The sequence below is a fragment of the Mobula birostris genome, chromosome 22 (genome assembly GCF_030028105.1).
Source record: "Mobula birostris isolate sMobBir1 chromosome 22, sMobBir1.hap1, whole genome shotgun sequence".
In the NCBI taxonomy this organism is placed as follows: domain Eukaryota; kingdom Metazoa; phylum Chordata; class Chondrichthyes; order Myliobatiformes; family Myliobatidae; genus Mobula; species Mobula birostris.
In genome coordinates this window covers 12,288,382-12,308,469 of record NC_092391.1, presented here as the reverse complement: position 1 = coordinate 12,308,469, position 20,088 = coordinate 12,288,382, and the positions used below count along the sequence as shown (strand labels likewise).

The following is a 20,088-nucleotide window of genomic DNA, read 5'->3' as shown; positions in this document are numbered from 1 at the left end:
CTATCTTATTTTAGATTTCTGCACACAGTTATTTTGCTGTACAATGAAAATTAAACCTTAAAAAGTTCTCTACTTATACATTTATGTTCAAATGCTTCCATTGTCTCATACTCAGCTCTGAGATCTCCCTTTTAACCCTCTGGGTTACCTGCATTCCTTCAACTCGGAGAACGTGATCACACCATGTTTAATCAACCCCCCCAGTGGTGGCCTTGTCTTCAATTGACGAAGCAAGCCCTGAGAGGATACCACAACAATCCTCTTCACCTTTCTTTCTGGCTTCAGATGCTGGATAAAACCTAATTCTTGGCCCGAGTTCTCGGTCACCCCCACTAAAGTGCCCTAGATTCATGCAGCACAGAATCAGGTCCAATTTGTTTGTGTTCACAATCATGCACCTTCTTTTCCTTAATTCCCTACAGCGTAGGAGAATGAGGGGAAATTCGATACAAGTATACAAATTATGGGGTGGTCTCTTGAGCAGCTGGTGCATATCACAAGCCCTGGTTATGCAACCACTGACACCAGGCAGACAATCTCTGAAGAGTATTGATAATGACTGGGGTCACCCGTCTTGTAAAGGCACTGCCCAGAAGAAAGCAATGGGAAGCCACTTACGTAGAAATATTTGCAAAGCACAATCATGGTCATGATGAACATACAAGATTATGAAGGGTATGGATAGGGTAAATGTAAGCTGGCTTTTTTCATTGAGGTTGGGTGAGACTAGAACTAAAGGTCAAATATTTAACGGGAACGTGAGGGGGAGCTTCTTCACTCAGAGGGTGGTGTGAGTGTGGGACGAGCTACCAGCAGAAATAGTGATGTGGGTTCGATTGCAACACTTAAGAGAAGTTTGGATAAGTACGTGGTGGAAGGGTTATGGAGGGCTGCAGATCAGGTGCAGGTGAATGGGACTAGGCAGAATAAAAGTTTAGCATGGACTAGATGGGCTGAAGGCCTGTTTCTGTGTTGTAACAATCTACAACTCTATGTGGCTCAATTATCAAATTGTGTTTAAAGTGTTCCTATTCGGTGCTGAGGCACATTTTGCTGCAGTAAGGATTCTATAAGAATGAAGGTTGTGGTTATGTTAATCTTCCTCAGTTCAGTTATGAACCATATACCAAGGGAGTTCTAATTGTAACTCATTGAAAATAGTCTCACTGCTCCTGGTGTTATCAGGGCTTTAAATGTTATTGATTTTTCTTTTTCCTCACGTCCTGAGAAGAATTTTAACCAGTCTAAAACACAAGAGATTCTGAAGAAGCTGGAAATCTTAAAGTGACACACTCAAAGTGCTGGAGGAACTCAGCAGGTCAGGCAGCATCTACAGAGGGGAATATTCAGTTATCCTGCCTGAATGCTCCAGCATTTTGTGTGTGTTGACCAAGTCCAAATCCTGAATTCCAGTTAGGAGAATTTTACTTGGCAGTCCACAATGAAGGTTAAGAAGTTTGGTAACATCATCAGTCTGGTCTGTAGTCCTTGGCATGACGCAGCAGACTGGCACAGCTGGTAGAGCCACTGCCCTGCAACTGCAGAGACCCGGGTTCAGTCCTGACTTCCTCATCCAATCCACTGCTGACTCCTCGATGAGGACAGGCAGGTGTTCTCCTGTCCTCCCCTTCCTGAAGTCCACAGCCAGTTGGTCTTACTGATGTCGAATGTGCACGGAAGTGTGAAGGAACTGTGATGCAGGACCGCGTGCCAGTTAGAGGGCAGTGGTACTCCCACTTTCCTCTGGATGGCAGAGGTGGAAATTTTGCATTTAATTCCAGGCCACAACGAAGTGATTAAGTGTTCCTTTGTCGCATTGCAGATGTTTGCTACTACAAGAAGGTGTGTCCCTTTAATGGTGGCTCTCCGTTGATGCAGCCGTCGGCTTCCGACTTCCACTTCAGCTGGAACCAGGTCCCCAACTCCATAGGTATGAACACCTTTCACCCCAGCATCCTTGTTAATTAGAAGCTGCTTCATATTCCAATTACCGGAAACCTTCTGAAGATTTTACTTGTTGCTTAGCATTTGAATTGGCCATGCATGAAAGCAAAGAAAGGAATTAAACTTTGAGCTGAAACGTTTTTTCCAGTGAGCAGAGTCACTGAAATGGTTGCACATAGCGCTTGATCTCAGGGCTGCATCAGCCCTGTGAGTGTGAGTTGGAAGATCTAGGGCTCATTTGCATGAAAAGTTTTCTATAATTAAGTTCTTATTTATTTATTTTTTCTCAGCTCAAGCTCACTCATTTCTCAGTTGCTGGGACCTTTTGGACTATTCTGCTGGTGTTTTGTACTACTGTGTAGCTCTAATTGTTTAATGCTCTTGTGTAGTGCCTTGGGGGTGATGCCAGTTGTAGATAATACTGTTGGGACAATGTACACCCTGTTCGTGTTCTAAACTTCCTCTCTTAATTCAGCACATTTCTGGTGTATTTCACGTACTGATTTCTGTATATATGTGTGTGTGTGTGTGTGTGTGTTTGGAATGGCTAAATGTATTAGGTAAGTTGTTCTTGCCTGTTTATCCTCTATTACTCTATCCAGATGGTTATAAGTTATTATTATTATGTTTGGCAAGTATGGAGCACAGAGGGAAGCACAGTGTCACCTCAGATTAAAACAGGATCCTTACAAGCTTGGTTGCTCAGCTACGAGGATGTAGAGTCTCCAAAAGACATAGTCCAACTCTGATGACTGTGGAGGCACATGCTGCTCCATCTCTCCACCACTTTGGTAACCTGGCCCTGTCGGGCATCTCTACCCAGTGGGACAAGCCCACCCATTGGACAAGCACACTGCTCTGGGCAATTCCCCCAACCCAGGTGCCCTGTCTACCCTGGTAACTGCACCCACACTTGTAACCTCATCCACCCCGGTAACTGCACCCACACATGTAACCCCATCCACCCCGGTAACTCCACCCACACTTGTAACCCCATCCACCCCGGTAACTCCACCCACACGTGTAACCCCATCCACCCCGGTAACTGCACCCACACTTGTAACCCCATCCACCCCGGTAACTGCACCCACACGTGTAACCCCATCCACCCGGGTAACTCCACCCATACTTGTAACCCCATCCACTCAGTAACTCCACACACACTTGTAACCCCATCCACCTGGGTAACTCCACCCACACGTGTAACCCCATCCACCCCGGTAACTGCACACACACTTGTAACCCCATCCACCCCGGTAACTCCACCCCCACTTGTAACCCCATCCACCCGGTAACTGCACCCACACGTGTAACCCCATCCACCCCGGTAACTGCACCCACACGTGTAACCCCATCCACCCCGGTAACTGCACCCACACGTGTAACCCCATCCACCCCGGTAACTCCACACACACTTGTAACCCCATCCACCCGGGTAACTCCACCCACACGTGTAACCCCATCCACTCAGTAACTCCACCCACACTTGTAACCCCATCCACCCGGTAACTGCACCCACACGTGTAACCCCATCCACCCGGTAACTCCAACCACACTTGTAACCCCATCCACCCGGGTAACTCCACCCACACTTGTAACCCCATCCACCCCGGTAACTGCACCCACACTTGTAACCCCATCCACCCCGGTAACTGCACACACACTTGTAACCCCATCCACCCGGTAACTCCACCCACACTTGTAACCCCATCCACCCGGTAACTCCACCCACACTTGTAACCCCATCCACCCCGGTAACTGCACCCACACTTGTAACCCCATCCACCCCGGTAACTCCACCCACACTTGTAACCCCATCCACCCCGGTAACTCCACACACACTTGTAACCCCATCCACCCGGTAACTCCACCCACACTTGTAACCCCATCCACCCCGGTAACTGCACCCACACTTGTAACCCCATCCACCCCGGTAACTCCACACACACTTGTAACCCCATCCACCCGGTAACTGCACCCACACTTGTAACCCCATCCACCCCGGTAACTCCACCCACACTTGTAACCCCATCCAGCCGGTAACTCCACCCACACTTGTAACCCCATCCACCCCGGTAACTGCACCCACACTTGTAACCCCATCCACCCCGGTAACTGCACACACACTTGTAACCCCATCCACCCCGGTAACTCCACACACACTTGTAACCCCATCCACCCCGGTAACTCCACCCACACTTGTAACCCCATCCACTCAGTAACTCCACACACACTTGTAATCCCATCCACCCCGGTAACTCCACCCACACGTGTAACCCCATCCACCCCAGTAACTCCACACACACTTGTAACCCCATCCACCCGGGTAAATCCACCCGCACACACCATGTGGAAGCCCTATCCGCTCTATTCAATCTACTTGAGTGACGTGACCCTCCGCTACTGGTGGGGCCCCCAGGTTTAGACCTGTCCCCACTGGGAGAGGCAACCGGCAAACAAGTCAAAGTGGAAAATGCTCTCGTGGACAAACTGACTCCATCCCCAACCCCCCCACCGCCGCTCCTCATGCTGACCCCTCAACACTAACATCACCCGACCCCTCAACACTTTTATATATAAGCATCCGTTAGTCTCATGAGACCATGGATTTGTGCCTTGGAAGGTTTCCAGGGCACAGGCCTGGGCAAAGTTGTATGGAAGACCAGCAGCTGCCCATGCTGCAAGTTTCCCCTCTCCACGCCATCTATGTTGTCCAAGGGAAGGGCACTAGGACCCATACAGCTTGGCACCGGTGTCGTCGCAGAGCAATGTGTGGTTAAGTGCCTTGCTCAAGGACACACACACTGCCTCAGCCAAGACTCGAACTAACGACCTTCAGATCACTAGACGAACGCCTTAACCACTTGGCCACACGCCAACACTAATCCCTCAACACTAACCTCACCCAACACCCCACACTGACCCTCCCCATGCTAACAGCCCCGCTGAAGACTCCCTTTTCTGACACCTCCCCACAGCCACACATTCCCTCTCCCCCACCACCACACCCTAATTTACTCTGCACATCCTCGAGCCCCCTCTGCCAGAGACTGTGGGCTCCCAGCATGCGATCAGCCCACTCTCACTCCAGCTCGTGGCGTGTCGGGGTCTCACAGAGGAAGGAACCTCACACCCACACTGTGACTCTCCCCCTGCGTTCTCCCACTTCAGTCGGGAGCAGCACGCTGGGGCGCAGCGGGAAAACTGAGAAACCTCCAGGTAACGTCTCTGCTGACCTTTCCTTCCCACAGTCTGTGCATTTCCTTACATCTTGGCCTTCACCACTGATTCCATCGAGATTCGGCTGGTAGTGAACGGAAACCTCGTGCACACGGCCGTGATGCTGGAGCTCCATCTCACCGCGTCACAGGTAGGAGCCGCTGGAGCAGGACATCTCCCCGTATTCAGCCGCATATGTGGGAACAATGCAGCATTACAAAACGTAGGACAGCTGCGATCAGGGAGATACAATACTTAATTGTCAGAAACTTTACCGAATGATTGATTCAAATGTATTTACAAATGAAATCATCAAAGATGTGTGAGGTTGTGATGCTCCATGTGTTCATTCCTATGTGTGAGTACGTGAACATCACGTTCTTCCTCTGTGTGTGTGTGTGCTTGTGCAAAATCTTTATTCCTATGCCTATGTGTGAAGATTGCTGATTCATGTATGTTCATACACATTTAAGTGTGTAAACCATGTTCATTCATGTGTGCACATACATATATTATGTGTGTGCCAACCGTGTTCATACATATGTCTGTGTGTACAAATGTTATACGTGTGTGTGTGTGTTCAAGCACCATGTTCATTCACATGTCTGAATGCACGCGCACACGTTTATGCGTGTTTGCGTGTGTCTGTGCATATGCATGCTGTTAAAACCACTCCTGTTTGCTGGAGAATGGTGTGTATTTTTTATAGTGAATAAAAATTAGTAATTTCTGCTTGTCAGATTTAGGAGCCAGAGCTGGGTTTCCAAATACTTAGCCTTCTAGAAACTCCATGCTGGGATCCGCGACGTATAGCCCCACTCACCAGCTGCTGAATCCCTCCTGCACAGACCTGCATTCAAACTAGTCGCAGTCTGACTGTGGCCAGTCGGAACCCAACCTGACACAACTGCGGCCAGTTGGAGTCAAACCTGATCCAAGTGCGGCCAGTCGGAACCCGAGCTGACCCACTGGAGCCTATCAGAGCCCAACCTGATCCAGCTGTGACCAATCGGAACCCAACATGACCTGACTGTGGCCTGTGGGAACCCAACCTGACCCAACTGAGGCCACTTGGAGCCAACCCTGACCCAAGTACAGCCAATCGGAGACCAACCTGACCAGACTGTAGCCAGTTGGAGCTCAATGTGACCTGACTGGCCAATTGAGACCCATATGTGGCCAATCAGAACACAGCATGACCCTACTGTAGCCAATCAGGTCCCAACCACATCCAACTGCAGCCAATCAGAACCCAACTTCTCTGTGGCCAATTGAAACAGGACCCAACCACTATCAGTAAATACTGTATAGCAGAAATCTGTTGTGGTGGTTGAGGACCTAGACAGTATTCTTACTTGTATGTTTGTAGCAACTTCAAGTTTGAATTGCTGTTTTCTAACTCCTGCCCACCCTTAATCATTCAAAGTTCTGCAAATCCAAAGTCATCCAAAATTCTGCTGTTCTTCTCCCAAATCATATTGAATCTTACCCTCCCACCACCTTTAAGCTCATTGACCATACACCGGTTCACATTTACACACCACCTTGCTTTTAACGTTTTTACCCCTGTTTTTATGCTCTTCCTTGTCCTTGCCCTTCCTGCTTCTGTAACCTCCTCCTCCCCCACAGCTCCAAGGCCGCTGTTTCCTTGCAATTCTGATCACTGGAGCATGCCCCGAAGTTTTTTATTGAATTCAGCTTGGCACCTGTACCTTCTGCTGTGGATCCCCAGGCTCTGAAATGCCCTCCATAAATCTTTACATTTAAAATGCTCCCTGAAATCTCTTGGCATGATCAAGCTTTTGGCTCAATGACAGCTTCTAAACTGCTGCTATGACACAGGAGTCCTGAAGGATTGCACTCTGAAATGTCAACTGTTCGTTCATTTCCATAAGATGCTGCCTGACCTTCTGAGTTCCTCCAGCATTTTGTGTCTATCCTTATGACTGTTGAATAGTTTTCTTCTATGATAAGATGGACTCTTGACCTCATAATCTACCTTGATATGACCTTGCACCTTATTGTTTACCTGCACTGCTCTTTTTCTGTAGCTGTCACACTTTATTCTGCATTTTGTTGTTGTAGTAGAGTGGATAGGGGAGAACCAGTGGATGTGGTATACTTGGATATTCAAAAGGCTTTTGACAAGGTCCCACACAGGAGATTAGTGTGCAAACTTAGAGCACACGATATTGGGGGTAAGGTATTGATGTGGATAGAGAATTGGTTGGCAGACAGGAAGCAAAGAGTGGGAATAAACGGGACCTTTTCGGAATGGCAGGCAGTGACTAGTGGGGTACCGCAAGGCTCAGTGCTGGGACCCCAGTTGTTTACAATATATATTAATGACTTAGGCGAGGGAATTAAATGCAGCATCTCCAAGTTTGCGGTTGACACAAAGCTGGGCGGCAGTGTTAGCTGTGAGGGGGATGCTGAGAGGATGCAGGGTGACTTAGATAGGTTAGGTGAGTGGGCAAATTCATGGCAGATGCAATTTAATGTGGATAAATGTGAGGTTATCTACTTTGGTGCCAAAAACAGGAAAACAGATTATTATCTGAATGGTGGCCGATTAGGAAAAGGGGAGGTGCAATGAGACCTGGGTGTCATTATACACCAGTCATTGAAAGTGGGCATGCAGGTACAGCAGGCGGTGAAAAAGGTGAATGGTATGCTGGCATTCATAACAAGAGGATTCAAGTACAGTAGCAGGGAGGTACTACTGCAGTTGTACAAGGCCTTGGTGAGACCACACCTGGAGTATTGTGTGCAGTTTTGGTCCCCTAATCAGAGGAAAGACATTCTTGCCATAGAGGGAGTACAAAGAAGGTTCACCAGATTGATTCCTGGGATGGCAGGACTTTCATATGAAGAAAGACTGGATGAACTGGGCTTGTACTCATTGGAATTTAGAAGATTGAGGGGGGATCTTATTGAAACGTATAAAATCCTAAAGGGATTGGACAGGCTAGATGCATGAAGATTGTTCCCGATTTTGGGGAAGCCCAGAACGAGGGGTCACAGTTTAAGGATAAAGAGGAAGCCTTTTAGGATCGAGATGAGGAAAAGCTTCTTCACACAGAGAGTGGTGAATCTGTGGAATTCTCTGCCACAGGAAACAGTTGAGGCCAGTTCATTGGCTATATTTAAGAGGGAGTTAGATATGGCCCTTGTGGCTACGGGGATCAGGGGGTATGGAGAGAAGGCAGGTACAGGGTTCTGAGTTGGATGATCAGCCATGATCATACTGAATGGCGGTGCAGGCTCGAAGGGCCGAATAGCCTACTCCTGCACCTATTTTCTATGTTTCTATGTTTTACCTTTCTCTACCTCAAGGCACGGTGTAATGATTGATCTGTACGAACAGTATACATTACAAGCCTTTTAGTGTACAGTATTTTGTGTGTCTGACCATAGTAAATCAATTTATTTCTACAGTCTAATTATCTGTCCTAACATTTTCCTTATGTAGTGTCAGAATAGTGTCCTATGAGACACCTTGGAACATTTTATTACATTGAAGATATTGTATAAATGGAACCTACTGCTTTTAATAACAGTTGCAGACAATTTCTGTCACATGAGTGTCACTGGTGTTCATCGACGTTACACAGAAAGTAAATTGAATACCACAGATGCTGGAAACCTGCTGCAAATTGATTCTGTACGGAGTGTCCATTTGGAACTATTACACCAAGGAAATCCAGTGTAGGTGGACCTTTGTGGGAAGGATCGTACCATGTATGGTGTGTTGGCCTTTGTTAATCTGGAGATTGAGTTCAAGAGCCGTGAGGTAATGTTGCAGCTCTATCAAACCCTGGTGAGACCACACTTGGAATATTGTGTTCAGTTCTGTTGCCACATTATAGGAAGGATGTGGAAGCTTTAGAGAGGGTGCAGAGGAGGTTTACCAGGAAGTTGCCTGGATCAGGGAGCATGTCTTAGGAGGAACGGTTGCGTGAGCTGGGGCTTTTCTCGCTGGAGTGGAAGGGAATGGGAGGTGATTTGACAGAAGTGTACAAGATGATGAGGCATAGCTGGAGTGGACATCCAGTGCCTTTTCCCCAGGGTGGAAATGGCTAATATGAGGGGACATACTCCTCATTTAAAATGATTGGAGGAAAGTATAGGAGGGGTGTCAGAGGTAAGTTCTTTATACAGCTAGTGGTGGATGTGTGGAACACGTTGCAGGTGTGGTGGTAGAAGTTGGTTAACATCGTGGGCAGAAGGGTCTGTACTGAACTGTATGGAGTTCCATCTTCTAAAAGTAATACCAGCAGATCAGGCTAAGCCCGAAATGTTGATGGTTTATTCATTTCCACAGATGCAACCTGACCTGCTAAGTTCTGTCAGCATTTTGTGTGTGTTGCCCTGGATTTCCAGCATCTGCAGAATCTCTTGTGTTTATAATTTACCCTGGGAGCTGACTGTTGTTTCTCCCCTCTCTCACTTTCCAGTCAGACATCTACTTTACATCTGCTGCTGCTTCGATGAATGCAACATCCTGTGGCAGTTCAAAGGAGGCAAGTTTGCAAAGTTCACCGCAAACACCGACAGGTCAGGAGATGCCAGCCCTCCCCTCATCTCAAGGTGAAGGTAAGCTCGAACCTCCAGGTGGCTGAAGACTCGACAGGATTTAAATCTGGAGGAATAAGAGTCATTTGTAGTTCTCTGCTTTTGGTAGACTCAAACAGAGGCTTCAGTGTTCAAAGTAAATTTATTATCAAAGTACATATAAGTTACCACATATTACCTTGAAATTAATTTTCTTGCAGTTATATACAGGGAAAAAAAGAAATTAAATAAAATTTAAGAATTCTGTTGTGTTTCTATTTTTACTGAAAACAAACACTGAGAAGTAATCTATGTGGAAAAGAAGACAAACTTTGCAAATAAAAATCATACTGAGAACATGAGTTGTAAAGAGTCAGATTCAGATTCATTTATTTATCTGATGTATGCTGAAACCTACAGTGAAATGCATTGTTTGCGTTAACAGCCTACACGGTCTAAGGATGTGCTGGGGGCAGCCCGCAAGTGTTGTCCCATATCCTGGTGCCTATCTAGCAAGCCCACTATACTGAAATCCTGATGTGTGCACAGTGCAGCACCAAGCCAAACTCCACTCAACTGGATACAGGACTCAGAATGTAACGTCTAAGTTCCTGGTGCTTTATTGGGCAGCACTCACACATACAACTGAATAAAATTAAAACTAAGAAAAATACTGTAAGCACTTAATGCAGCAGACTTATGATGATTAATTCACATATTCGTAAAAAGTTAGGAATATATAAAGCCTGGACTTACATGTAAAATACACAAATATTATGTACATGAGTATGCAAAGCTTTAAAGTATGCGAGAAGATTAATATCATGTAAGCATTCATAGTCAAAGTATACTTATTATCGAAGTATGTACACGACACACAACCTTGAGATTTGTTTCCTTACAGGCAGCCACAGAACAAAGAGATCTGAGAGAAACTGTTTAAAAAAGGAGACCGTCAAATGCCCAACATGCAGGGAAAAAAAATCATGCAAACAATAGAAGTAAGCAAATAGCGTTCAGATAGTGAGACCCCAGCAGTGAAGGCAGCAGCCGATTCAGGAGCCTGTTGGTGGCGGACTGCAGTCTCAGTTCAGCTCGGAGATAAGTAAACCTCATTGAGCAGCAGGCTGAACCGGCCTATCCCTGGCCCCCAGTTCCAATACCCAGACCTTTTCCATCTGGCTTGGCACTTAAATCGTCCAAACCTCGGGTTATTCCTTGCTCTTGTGCCGGGCCCCACTGCCTCAATTCGGCCCGTAACCGACCTTTCCCAATCAGCCCAGTGCTTAAATCGATCAAACTTCAGGTCCTTCCTTGCATTAAATTACCAAGGCTAGTCAAAGACTATACCAATAATCGGGACTAAATTTTTATATATTGTTAACACAAAATATTGCTCAGATAGCATTCTTCTTTATGAGCTAAAACAACACTTACAGACAATGATTTTGATGGTGCAAATGAAAGGAGGCAACATAGGATTGTTTATATGTTCTTCAATCTGATCAGAACACTCCACCAAAAATGAAGTGCTGCCCTCCTGACGTGGTCCAATTAAATTTTAAAATTGAAGTTGGGGGAGCTATCCAAATAAAAGTCGGCAGGGCTATTATTTCAAAATAAAAGGCTGAACGGATTGGCTGGCGGATTGAAGTCCCAAGTTCAGAGCTGGCTTCTGATAGACCTCTGCACCTTAGAGTTTGTCATCACTTTGCGGAACTCAAGTTCAAGGCAAACACCAATAAAATTCATACCGCAGTCAGTGTAGGATCCTTTCATGGGACCAAGGACAGGAAAGGACCCGTCTCAGCATGTTAATGTTGGTAGATGTATGCATGAATTCAGTCACTTCTATGTGAGCAGCTTGAGTGCTCAGGTGGGTAAAGAGCACTGCCCATCGCTTGCTGTGAGTTCGGCCTCCTCTTGTATGTCTACTAGAGGACCAAAGACATCCAGACTAGTGTATGTGAAGGGTGGAGAGGTGCTTAGTTGCTCCTCTGGCAAGTCGGACATCATTTTGCCTTCCCGTTTTATCCCTCTAGCTTGCGACAGGTGGTACGGTCATGTAAAATGCTGCTTATGCGGCTCTTGTCTCCAGTCAGCCATCTACTGCCCTTGCAGTGTGTTGTGTACAAAGCTCGGCAGGGAGCTAAACACCTTCTCAAATATCACCTGAGCCGATGCTTTCTTCAGGGTTTTTAATGGGAAAACTTTGTGAAGCTGCAGGAAGTTAAGTAAAACATGTATTAAATTTGAAACAGAATCGTTGCACACCTGAGTATACTAATATTGTCGATTATTCTCAGGATCAGCATTGAACAAGGTCATACACACATGCAACATTCTATAGCTAGCCATGGACTAGAGTGAGTTCGAGGTACAGCAATAGCTTAATAGCAATGAGCAATAAACATATAACTTCCTACAAGGTATATCTACTAACTGTTTACCAATATGAACAAGCTCAAGACTCACAGATGTTGCTGTTTCACGGGCAAATAAAAAGTGGATGGAGATAGTTGTCTTTCTCCCATGTGTGCTTCAAGTCAAAATCCCAATTAACCCGTGCAGGAAATGATGTAAAAAAAAGCTTAAAAACAGGATGTGATGTTTGTACAAAACAACCAGCACTTCTAGAGGCAGAAGAAGACATATCACCAGCAGCTGTAATGGTCCCTTCCATGAATTCATCCTTGATGCTCCACCTGTTATTGATCATGCCAGACAAAATAATTGGGTGCCCCTCTGAGCTGCCCAAATCCACTGCTTTTTTAGAAAATAAGGGGATTCCTCTCTGAGCTGCTCATATCAACTTGCTTTTTTGCATAATAAGAGGGTTCCTCTCTGAGCTGCTCAAAACCGCTTGCTGTTTAATGAAATGGGAGGAATTTTGCATGATGTCCAGTTCTTCTCATTCTGAGGTTTCCCAAGTGCCTTCAAAATTTGCTCTTTCTTCCTGTGCTCTTCTCCACGCAAATGATGGTGCTGTTTTGAGAGAACTTCAGTAAACCCATCATTCACAGTTTGAGCACAAATTTCTACCCTCTATCTCTCGCCCATGATTCTTGAAATGTTACCAAGACTGGTTAGTTCCAACTCTGCCATCTCACTTGTCTACATCTCCCAGCTCTCTCAGTGTACAGTCAAAAGATGGGAATGGAACTGGCCGAACAGCATATGAAGAGTCGATGGCGGTGAATAACAAGCACCGTGGATGAGAGATACTACACACAAACCACACAACGCTACAGGATCGACAAAGCACACAAGACGGAGCGTCTGACAGCAGTTCTCATCACAGTTCATTGTCATTGTGCAGATCATCAGCAGAACGAGCCAGAGCGAAGGCAGAGGCTACACGAGCACATGCTACCTTTGCAGAGAGGGAGACCACCATTAAAACAGACAAATCTTGGCTAGAGGCTCATTTGGAAGCCCTGCATCTTCAAAAAGGAGCTGGAGCTGCTATCGCCCAGGGAGAGATATCGGGGGCAGCAGCAGAGCAAGAAGGTGAGGGCTTTACAGTAAAGAGAAAGCCACCCAGCAATAAAACAGGACACACATGAGTGTATGAGTGATTATGTCTTAGCCAGCAGTCTGAGTTGCTTGTAATACACGACAGGATCAAAAGTCATAACACTTCATTTAATTTACTTCTCACACTTCACCTAACCCTTTGGAAAGCAGCAATCAGCACACTGCTGGCAATGGTCACCCTCCAGTAAGTTGCTTACAGCAAAGCTCAGAAATGTGGCAGACAGCGGACTTGGGCGGAGAAAATAATTAGCTGAACTCCACAACTGTACTTGTGTATGACCCTCCTCCTATCTCAGTCACTTTCTACAGCCACCCAGTATCGAGCCAATGAGCAGTACAGAGGCAGTGAAGCTCGTCAGTACAAGAGGTCATGACAGCCCTGCCACTGGCCTTTTGGCTAACCCTAAACTGAGTGGGAGAGGGGGGTAGTTTAAAACATGATCCCAGGCGTTATCGCATTGTTCTGGTGTCCTGTCCCCTGAATGAGTCAAGGAAAAAACTGCTTCCTCTTTGCCAGGTTGCTATGACCCCTCTAAGGCTTTCTTGCCTTGACAACCCAGACTTTGACCAACAGGCATCAGACCCCTAAAGAGCATTTACTTCACTGGGCACCTTGGGTTGCCACGGGACTTAGGCTCACATAGCATAACATACAGCAGGACATCCATTTAAGGTGGGTGGAGGACTGTTGAGGACTATCAGAGGTAGATTTTCTATTCAGAGAATGGTTGGTGCCTGGAATTCATTGCCAGGGTGCCAGTTGAGGCTGATACAATAGGGTACATATAAGATACTTCGATAGGCACATGTTTGGAAGAAAAATAGAGGACTATAGCTTGTGTGGAAGGGAAAGGTAGACTGTTCATAGAGTTACAACTCACCGCAACTCATTTTTACCCTTTACAACTCATGTTCTCAGTATTATCTTTATTTGTGCAGTTCGTCTTTTGCACATTGGTTGTTCGTCTGTCTTTGTTTAAATATAGTTCACATAAATTCTATTCTATTTCTTTTTTTCCCATAAATGCCTGCAAGAAAACGAATCTCAAGGTTATGTCTGATAACATACCGCAGATGTACTTTGATAATAAATATACTTTCAGCTTTGAATAAGTTTATGAAGGTCAGAAAGGTTGGAAGGTCCCTACGGTTCTGGACAATTCTGCATTCTATAACCTGATTGGTGAATCTGAACTCTGGGTCTAACAGATGATAGAGAATATATGTCGCTGGTCATTTTCTCTTCTGGCGCTTTGAAGGGCCAATCAAGGGCCATGTCCCTGCAAACCCAACTCCTTTGAATATTCAGCCAATTCTCCTTCAAAAAAACTATTCCCAACTTGAAGCGTTTTGGATACTCTCCAGGATTTCACATCAAGAACACAGTCTGACAACACAGAAACGCTCGGCTGGAAATGTAATGGAAATGTTGAAGGATGATAAAGATATTTTGCTGATTGTAATTGTACTTGAATCCAACTGACAGCAAAACTGTTGCTAGTATCTGCCAAGTTTGCTGCCATTTTGGAGGGAAAAGATGTTTATTGGTGTTACTGCCAACAGTATAATGCCTTGTCCTGCTTAAGTTCCAATGGGATTCGAAGGCTGCATTCGCATTCCTACAACATAGCAATCGATTTAAAACCCCATGCTGTTCCAAAGCAGCCGACTAATCACATGCATTAGACATTTGAATTTAATTATATCTACCTATCGATCTATCTATGTATTTATTAATTTATTTGAGATGCATTGCAGAATAGGCCCTTCTGGCCCTTCTTGCCACGCTGCCCAGCAATTGCCCCGATTTAACCCTGGCGCAATCACAGGGCAATTTACAATGACCAATTAACCTACTAACTGGTACGTCTTTGGATTGTAGGAACACCCGGAGTAAACCCACACAGTCAAGGGGAGAACATACAAACTCCTTACAGGCAGCAGTGGGAATTGAACTAGGGTCGCTGGTACTGTAAAGCGTTGTGCTAACCACGATGCTACTGCGCCACCCCGTATGACGGCATCGTTTGTAAGTCCGTCTCTGTAACCTAGGGATGGCTTGTAGAGATAGTTCCCGGGTTGTGTAAGGGTTCTGTCCTAAGAATAGTCTATAAGCTGACCTCGGTAAGTCAAAGTTGTCCAGTGTTTACAATTATTCATATATCAGTCTGTGCACACTTACTATATAACCCTTTTGGTATGGCTTTGGTATCTCTGACTCAATCATTCTTGTATATGGTTTAAATTTAATTTGCACTTCCCAGTTTAGACTGTGTGTGGATGAGGATTGTGGGGGGGGCGGGGGTTATGATTTTAAGGTGATTGAGGAAAGTATGTGGGGGGGTGGTGATGTCAGAGGTAAGTTCTTTACACAGAAAGTGGTGGTGCATGGAATGCACTGCTGCGAGTGGTGATAGAGGCAGATCCATTTGGGGCATTTAAGATACTCTTAGACAGGTACATAGATGATAAAAAAATAGAGGGCTATGTTAGGTTGATCTTAGAGCAGGTCAAAAGGCCAGCAAAACATCGTGAGCCAAAGGGACTGTCCTGTCCTATGTTCAAATGGTCGACTGCTTACCAAATGCTATAAAATATTATAAGTTCCAACTGCATAGTAAGTAGTTTGAAAGACAGACTTCATATATTGAAGTTTGTCCAGAATATCATTTTGAAAAGGTAGCTTCCTTGACGTACTTCCGCTCAGTGATTGGTCACAGTCCAATCCAATCATTTTCACAGAATCTCCGAATTGACAATACAGGAACAGCCCTCATGGCCCACCCCTCTCGGTCAACCGGGAAGCCTATACCCTCTAATCCCATTTGCACACAATAGGTTCATATCTCTACACCTTTCCAGTCTGTGCCTGCCCAAACAACTGATAAGTGTATTTACATTTGTTTGAGGTTCATACATTTACACTTTTCCTATCCAAGTACCTGTCCAAACACCTGATAAATATAAATATAGTCTGCCTCCTTCATCAGAAGTCTCCTGCCCTCAATGAGAAAATGGTCTGTATTCCATGTTCTATGTTTCTTCTATTGAAGAACCCTGCAGTTTTTTTAGTTGCATTCCTAGTTCTTTACCTCAGCTTGCTGCAAATCAGACTAAATCCTACAAAGGGGAGGGAACGTCGACTCAGACCATGAGAGGCCTGCGTCGGGCATTTTCATGCCTTACAAGGCGCAGATTGGAAGTCTGTGTGGGGTGCCACTCCTCACACAGACTAGAGCAATGTGTGGTTAACTGACTTGCTCAAGGGCACAAACATTCTGCCACAGCTGAGGCTCGAACTAGCGACCTTGAGATAACTAGACAAACGCCTTAACCACTTGGCCACGTGCCCAAATCCTACAAAAACTCTTGGTAACCATTGGCGAGTGTTGTTCGTTAGCCGCAAAATATAGAATCATCTTCTCTTACTGGTTTATTATTGTCACATGTACCAAGATACAGCGAAAAACTGGTCTTGCATCCTGCTTATACAATGCATTGAGCTAGAATGAGGTAAACAATAACAAAGCCACTGAAAAATTTCAGTGCAGGTAAGCAATAAAGTGAAAGATCCTAAGGACATAGATTACAAGGCCAAAAGTCCATCTTATCATACAAGAGGTCCATTTCACTAGTCTGATAACAGTGGATAGAAGCTCTTCTTTACTTGCGTCCCTGGCAAACAGGGCAGCAATGGAGGTCCTCCACCTATGTCCTTGGCCATCTTCTCTGTAGCGCTTCAGGTGTGGTTCGGGGTCCTCGTTTCATACCGTGTAGAAGGAACTCTTGTAGAATGGAGTTGAGGAGAAATTTCCTTAGCCAGAGAGTGGTGAATCAGTGCAGTGCTTTGCTATGGGCAGCTGTGGAGGCCAAGTCATTGGGTATATTTAAGGCAGAGGTTGATAGATTATTGATTGGTCAGGGAATGAAGGGATATCGGGGAGAAGGCAGGAGATTGGGGCTGAGACGAAAAGTTGGATCAGCCATGAAGAAATGGCAGGGTAGACTCTCTAGAATTCAGGGGTTGGGATTGGCCCTGACCCACTGGAGAGTCATCTGGTGTTCATACAGGAACTTGTAAGGAAGGAATGAAACAAGGGGAATGTTGTTTTGATCTCATTTCAAGACACACTTGGAGCCAAGTGTTCATTTTATAGATTAAACTCCATCAAGCCAGTTTGATGAACCATCTGACCCAGTCCCAAGTGTTTGCTAGAGCATTGGTTCCAGTGATTGAAACCCAGGCTCATATTCCAATTGGATTAGTGTAACATTTAGGGTTATAGAGTCATAGCACACTACAATACAGAAACAGGCCCTTTGGCCCATCTAGTCTGTTCCAATTCTGTCTTGCCCCATCGACCCACGTAGCCTTCTAAACCACTCCCATCCATATACTTATTTGAACCCATATCCACACTTCTGCTGGCATCTCGTTCCTCACTTTCACCACCCTCTGAGTGAAGAAGTTCCCTTTCAGGTTCTGCTTAGGTATTTCACCTTTCACCCTTAACTCATGACCTTTAGTTCTAGTCTCACCTAACCTCCGTGGAAAAAGCCTGCTTGTATCTATCTATACCCCTCATAGTTTTGTACATCTCCATCGATCTCCCCTCATTCTCCAACACTCTATTAAATAAATCCTGACCTACTCTTTCAGTTTAAGTTTTCATCATGTTTAGCGTACTGGGAGACCAGTGCCAGGAACACTGGTCCTGCTAACTTGAGCAGTTCACATGAATTTACCTCAAATTTACCTGGTCCATTTTCAATACCTCTCTCTCCCTTCTTGGTCTCTCTGTCTCTATCTCTGGAGACACATTATCCACTGATGCCTGTTATAAACCCACAGACTCTCACAGCTACCTGGACTATAATTCATCCCACCCTGTTACTCGTAAAAATGCCATCCCCTTTTCTCAATTCCTCCATCTCCACCACATCTGCTCTCAGGATGAGGCATTTTATTCCAGGATGAAGGAGATATCCTCCTTTTTCAGAGAAAGGGGTTTCCCGTCCTCCACCATCAACGCTGCCCTCAATCTCATCTCTTACATGTCACGCACGCCTGCTCCTACCCCATCCTTCCGTCACCCTGCCAATGATAGGGTTCCTCTTGTCCTCACCTACGATCTTACCAGCCTCTGCCTCCAGCAAATAATTCGCAGTAAATTCCGCCATCTCCAACGGGATCCCACCACCAAGCGCATCTTTCCCTTCCCCTCCCCCCTCATTTTTGCTTTCTGCAGGGTTCACTCTCTACGCAGCTCTCTTGTCCATTCATCCTTGCTGGCACTTACCCTTGCAAGTGGAACAAGTGCTACACCTGCCCCTACACCTCCTCCCTCACTACCATTCAGGGCCCTAAACAGTCCTTCCAGGTGAGGCGACACTTCACCTGTGAGTCTGTTGGGGTCATTTGCTCTGTTCGGTGCTCCCGGTGTGGCCTCCTGCACATTGGTGAGACCCGACATAGATTGGGAGACCACTTCACTGAGCGTCTATGCTCCGTCTGCCAGAACAAGCGTGATCTCCCAGTAACCACACATTTTAATTCCACTTCCCATTCCCATTACGATATGTCCATTCATGGTCTCCTCCACTGTCGGGATAAGGCACACTTAGGTTGGAGGAACAACACCTTATATTCCGTTTGGATAGCCTCCAACCTGACGGCACAAACATCAATTTCTGAAACTTCCAGTAATGCACTCCCCTCCCCCCACCATTCCCATCCCCTTTTCCCTCTCTCACTTTATCTCCTTACCTGTCCATCGATTCCCTTTGGTGCTTCTCCCTCCTTTTCTTTCTTCCATGGCCTCCTGTCTCTTGCCAGCTCTTCACTTCATCCCTCCCCCTTCAGGTTTCACCTATCGCCTATCACCTCTCTCCTCTCCCCTCACCTTTTAAATCTACTCCTGGGTTTTCTTTCTCCAGTCCTGCTGAAGGATCTCGGCCCGAAGTGTGAACCGTACTCTTTTCCATAGATGCTGCCTGGCCTGCTGAGTTCCTCCAGCATTTTATGTGTTTTCTCTTGTTTGTGACCAGTTCACGCAAACAAGATTTTCCCTTGTTTGTGACCAGTTCACATGAATGTTCTGGAGAATGAAAGGATGTCTCTGGACCTGTACTCACTGGAGTTTAGAGGAATGAGGAGGTTCTCATTGAAGCCTATTGCAGTCTTTGGATATAATTAATGTGGAGGTTGGTAAGTTCTTGATTAGTAAAAGTTTACAGAGAGAGGGCAGAAGAATGGGGTTGAAAAGGATAATAAGTTGCAATCAGTTTTAGGAACAGATTTGATGGGCCAAATGGCATAATTCTGCTCCAATGTCTTATGGTCTAGTGTGTCTTTGCAATTCTAGTACAAGCATCTAATCTGGAAGTTGTTGAGTGAGTCATACATTAATCCTTTCATTCCTGGAACCATTCTTGTGAACCTCCTCTGGATCCTCTCCATTGCCAGCACATCTTTTCTTAGATAAGGGGCCTAAAAACCATCCACAATTCTCCAAGTGAGGTCTAACCAACGCTTCATAAAGTCTAAGCATTACAACCTTGATTTTATGTTCTAGTTCTCCTGAAATGAATGCTAACATTGCACAAGCCTCCCTTACCATCGACTCAACCTGTAAATTAACAGAGGCTGGTAACTGGTTGCATCATCGCGAGACCGTTGCACAGGATTGGAAAAAGCTGCAGAATGTTGTAAACACAGACAGCTGCATTATGGGCACGAGCTCGTTCATTCTGTGCTGTGTCGTATGACATAGGCAATCACAGTCTTTCCATGACCATGATTGTTCTTGGCAAATTTTTCCAAAGAAGTGGTTT

General features: G+C 45.7%; 1 protein-coding gene across 1 annotated transcript in view; it reads left to right on the top strand.

The window, feature by feature from the left end:
• Nucleotides 1-20,088, top strand: part of garnl3 (GTPase activating Rap/RanGAP domain like 3) — a 403,971-nt gene that overhangs the window by 347,865 nt on the left and 36,018 nt on the right. The window contains exons 25-27 of the mRNA XM_072240887.1: nt 1,823-1,930; nt 5,196-5,314; nt 9,621-9,759. Of these exons, the coding sequence (XP_072096988.1) occupies nt 1,823-1,930; nt 5,196-5,314; nt 9,621-9,759 (366 nt within the window). The remainder of the gene's footprint in view (nt 1-1,822; nt 1,931-5,195; nt 5,315-9,620; nt 9,760-20,088) is intronic.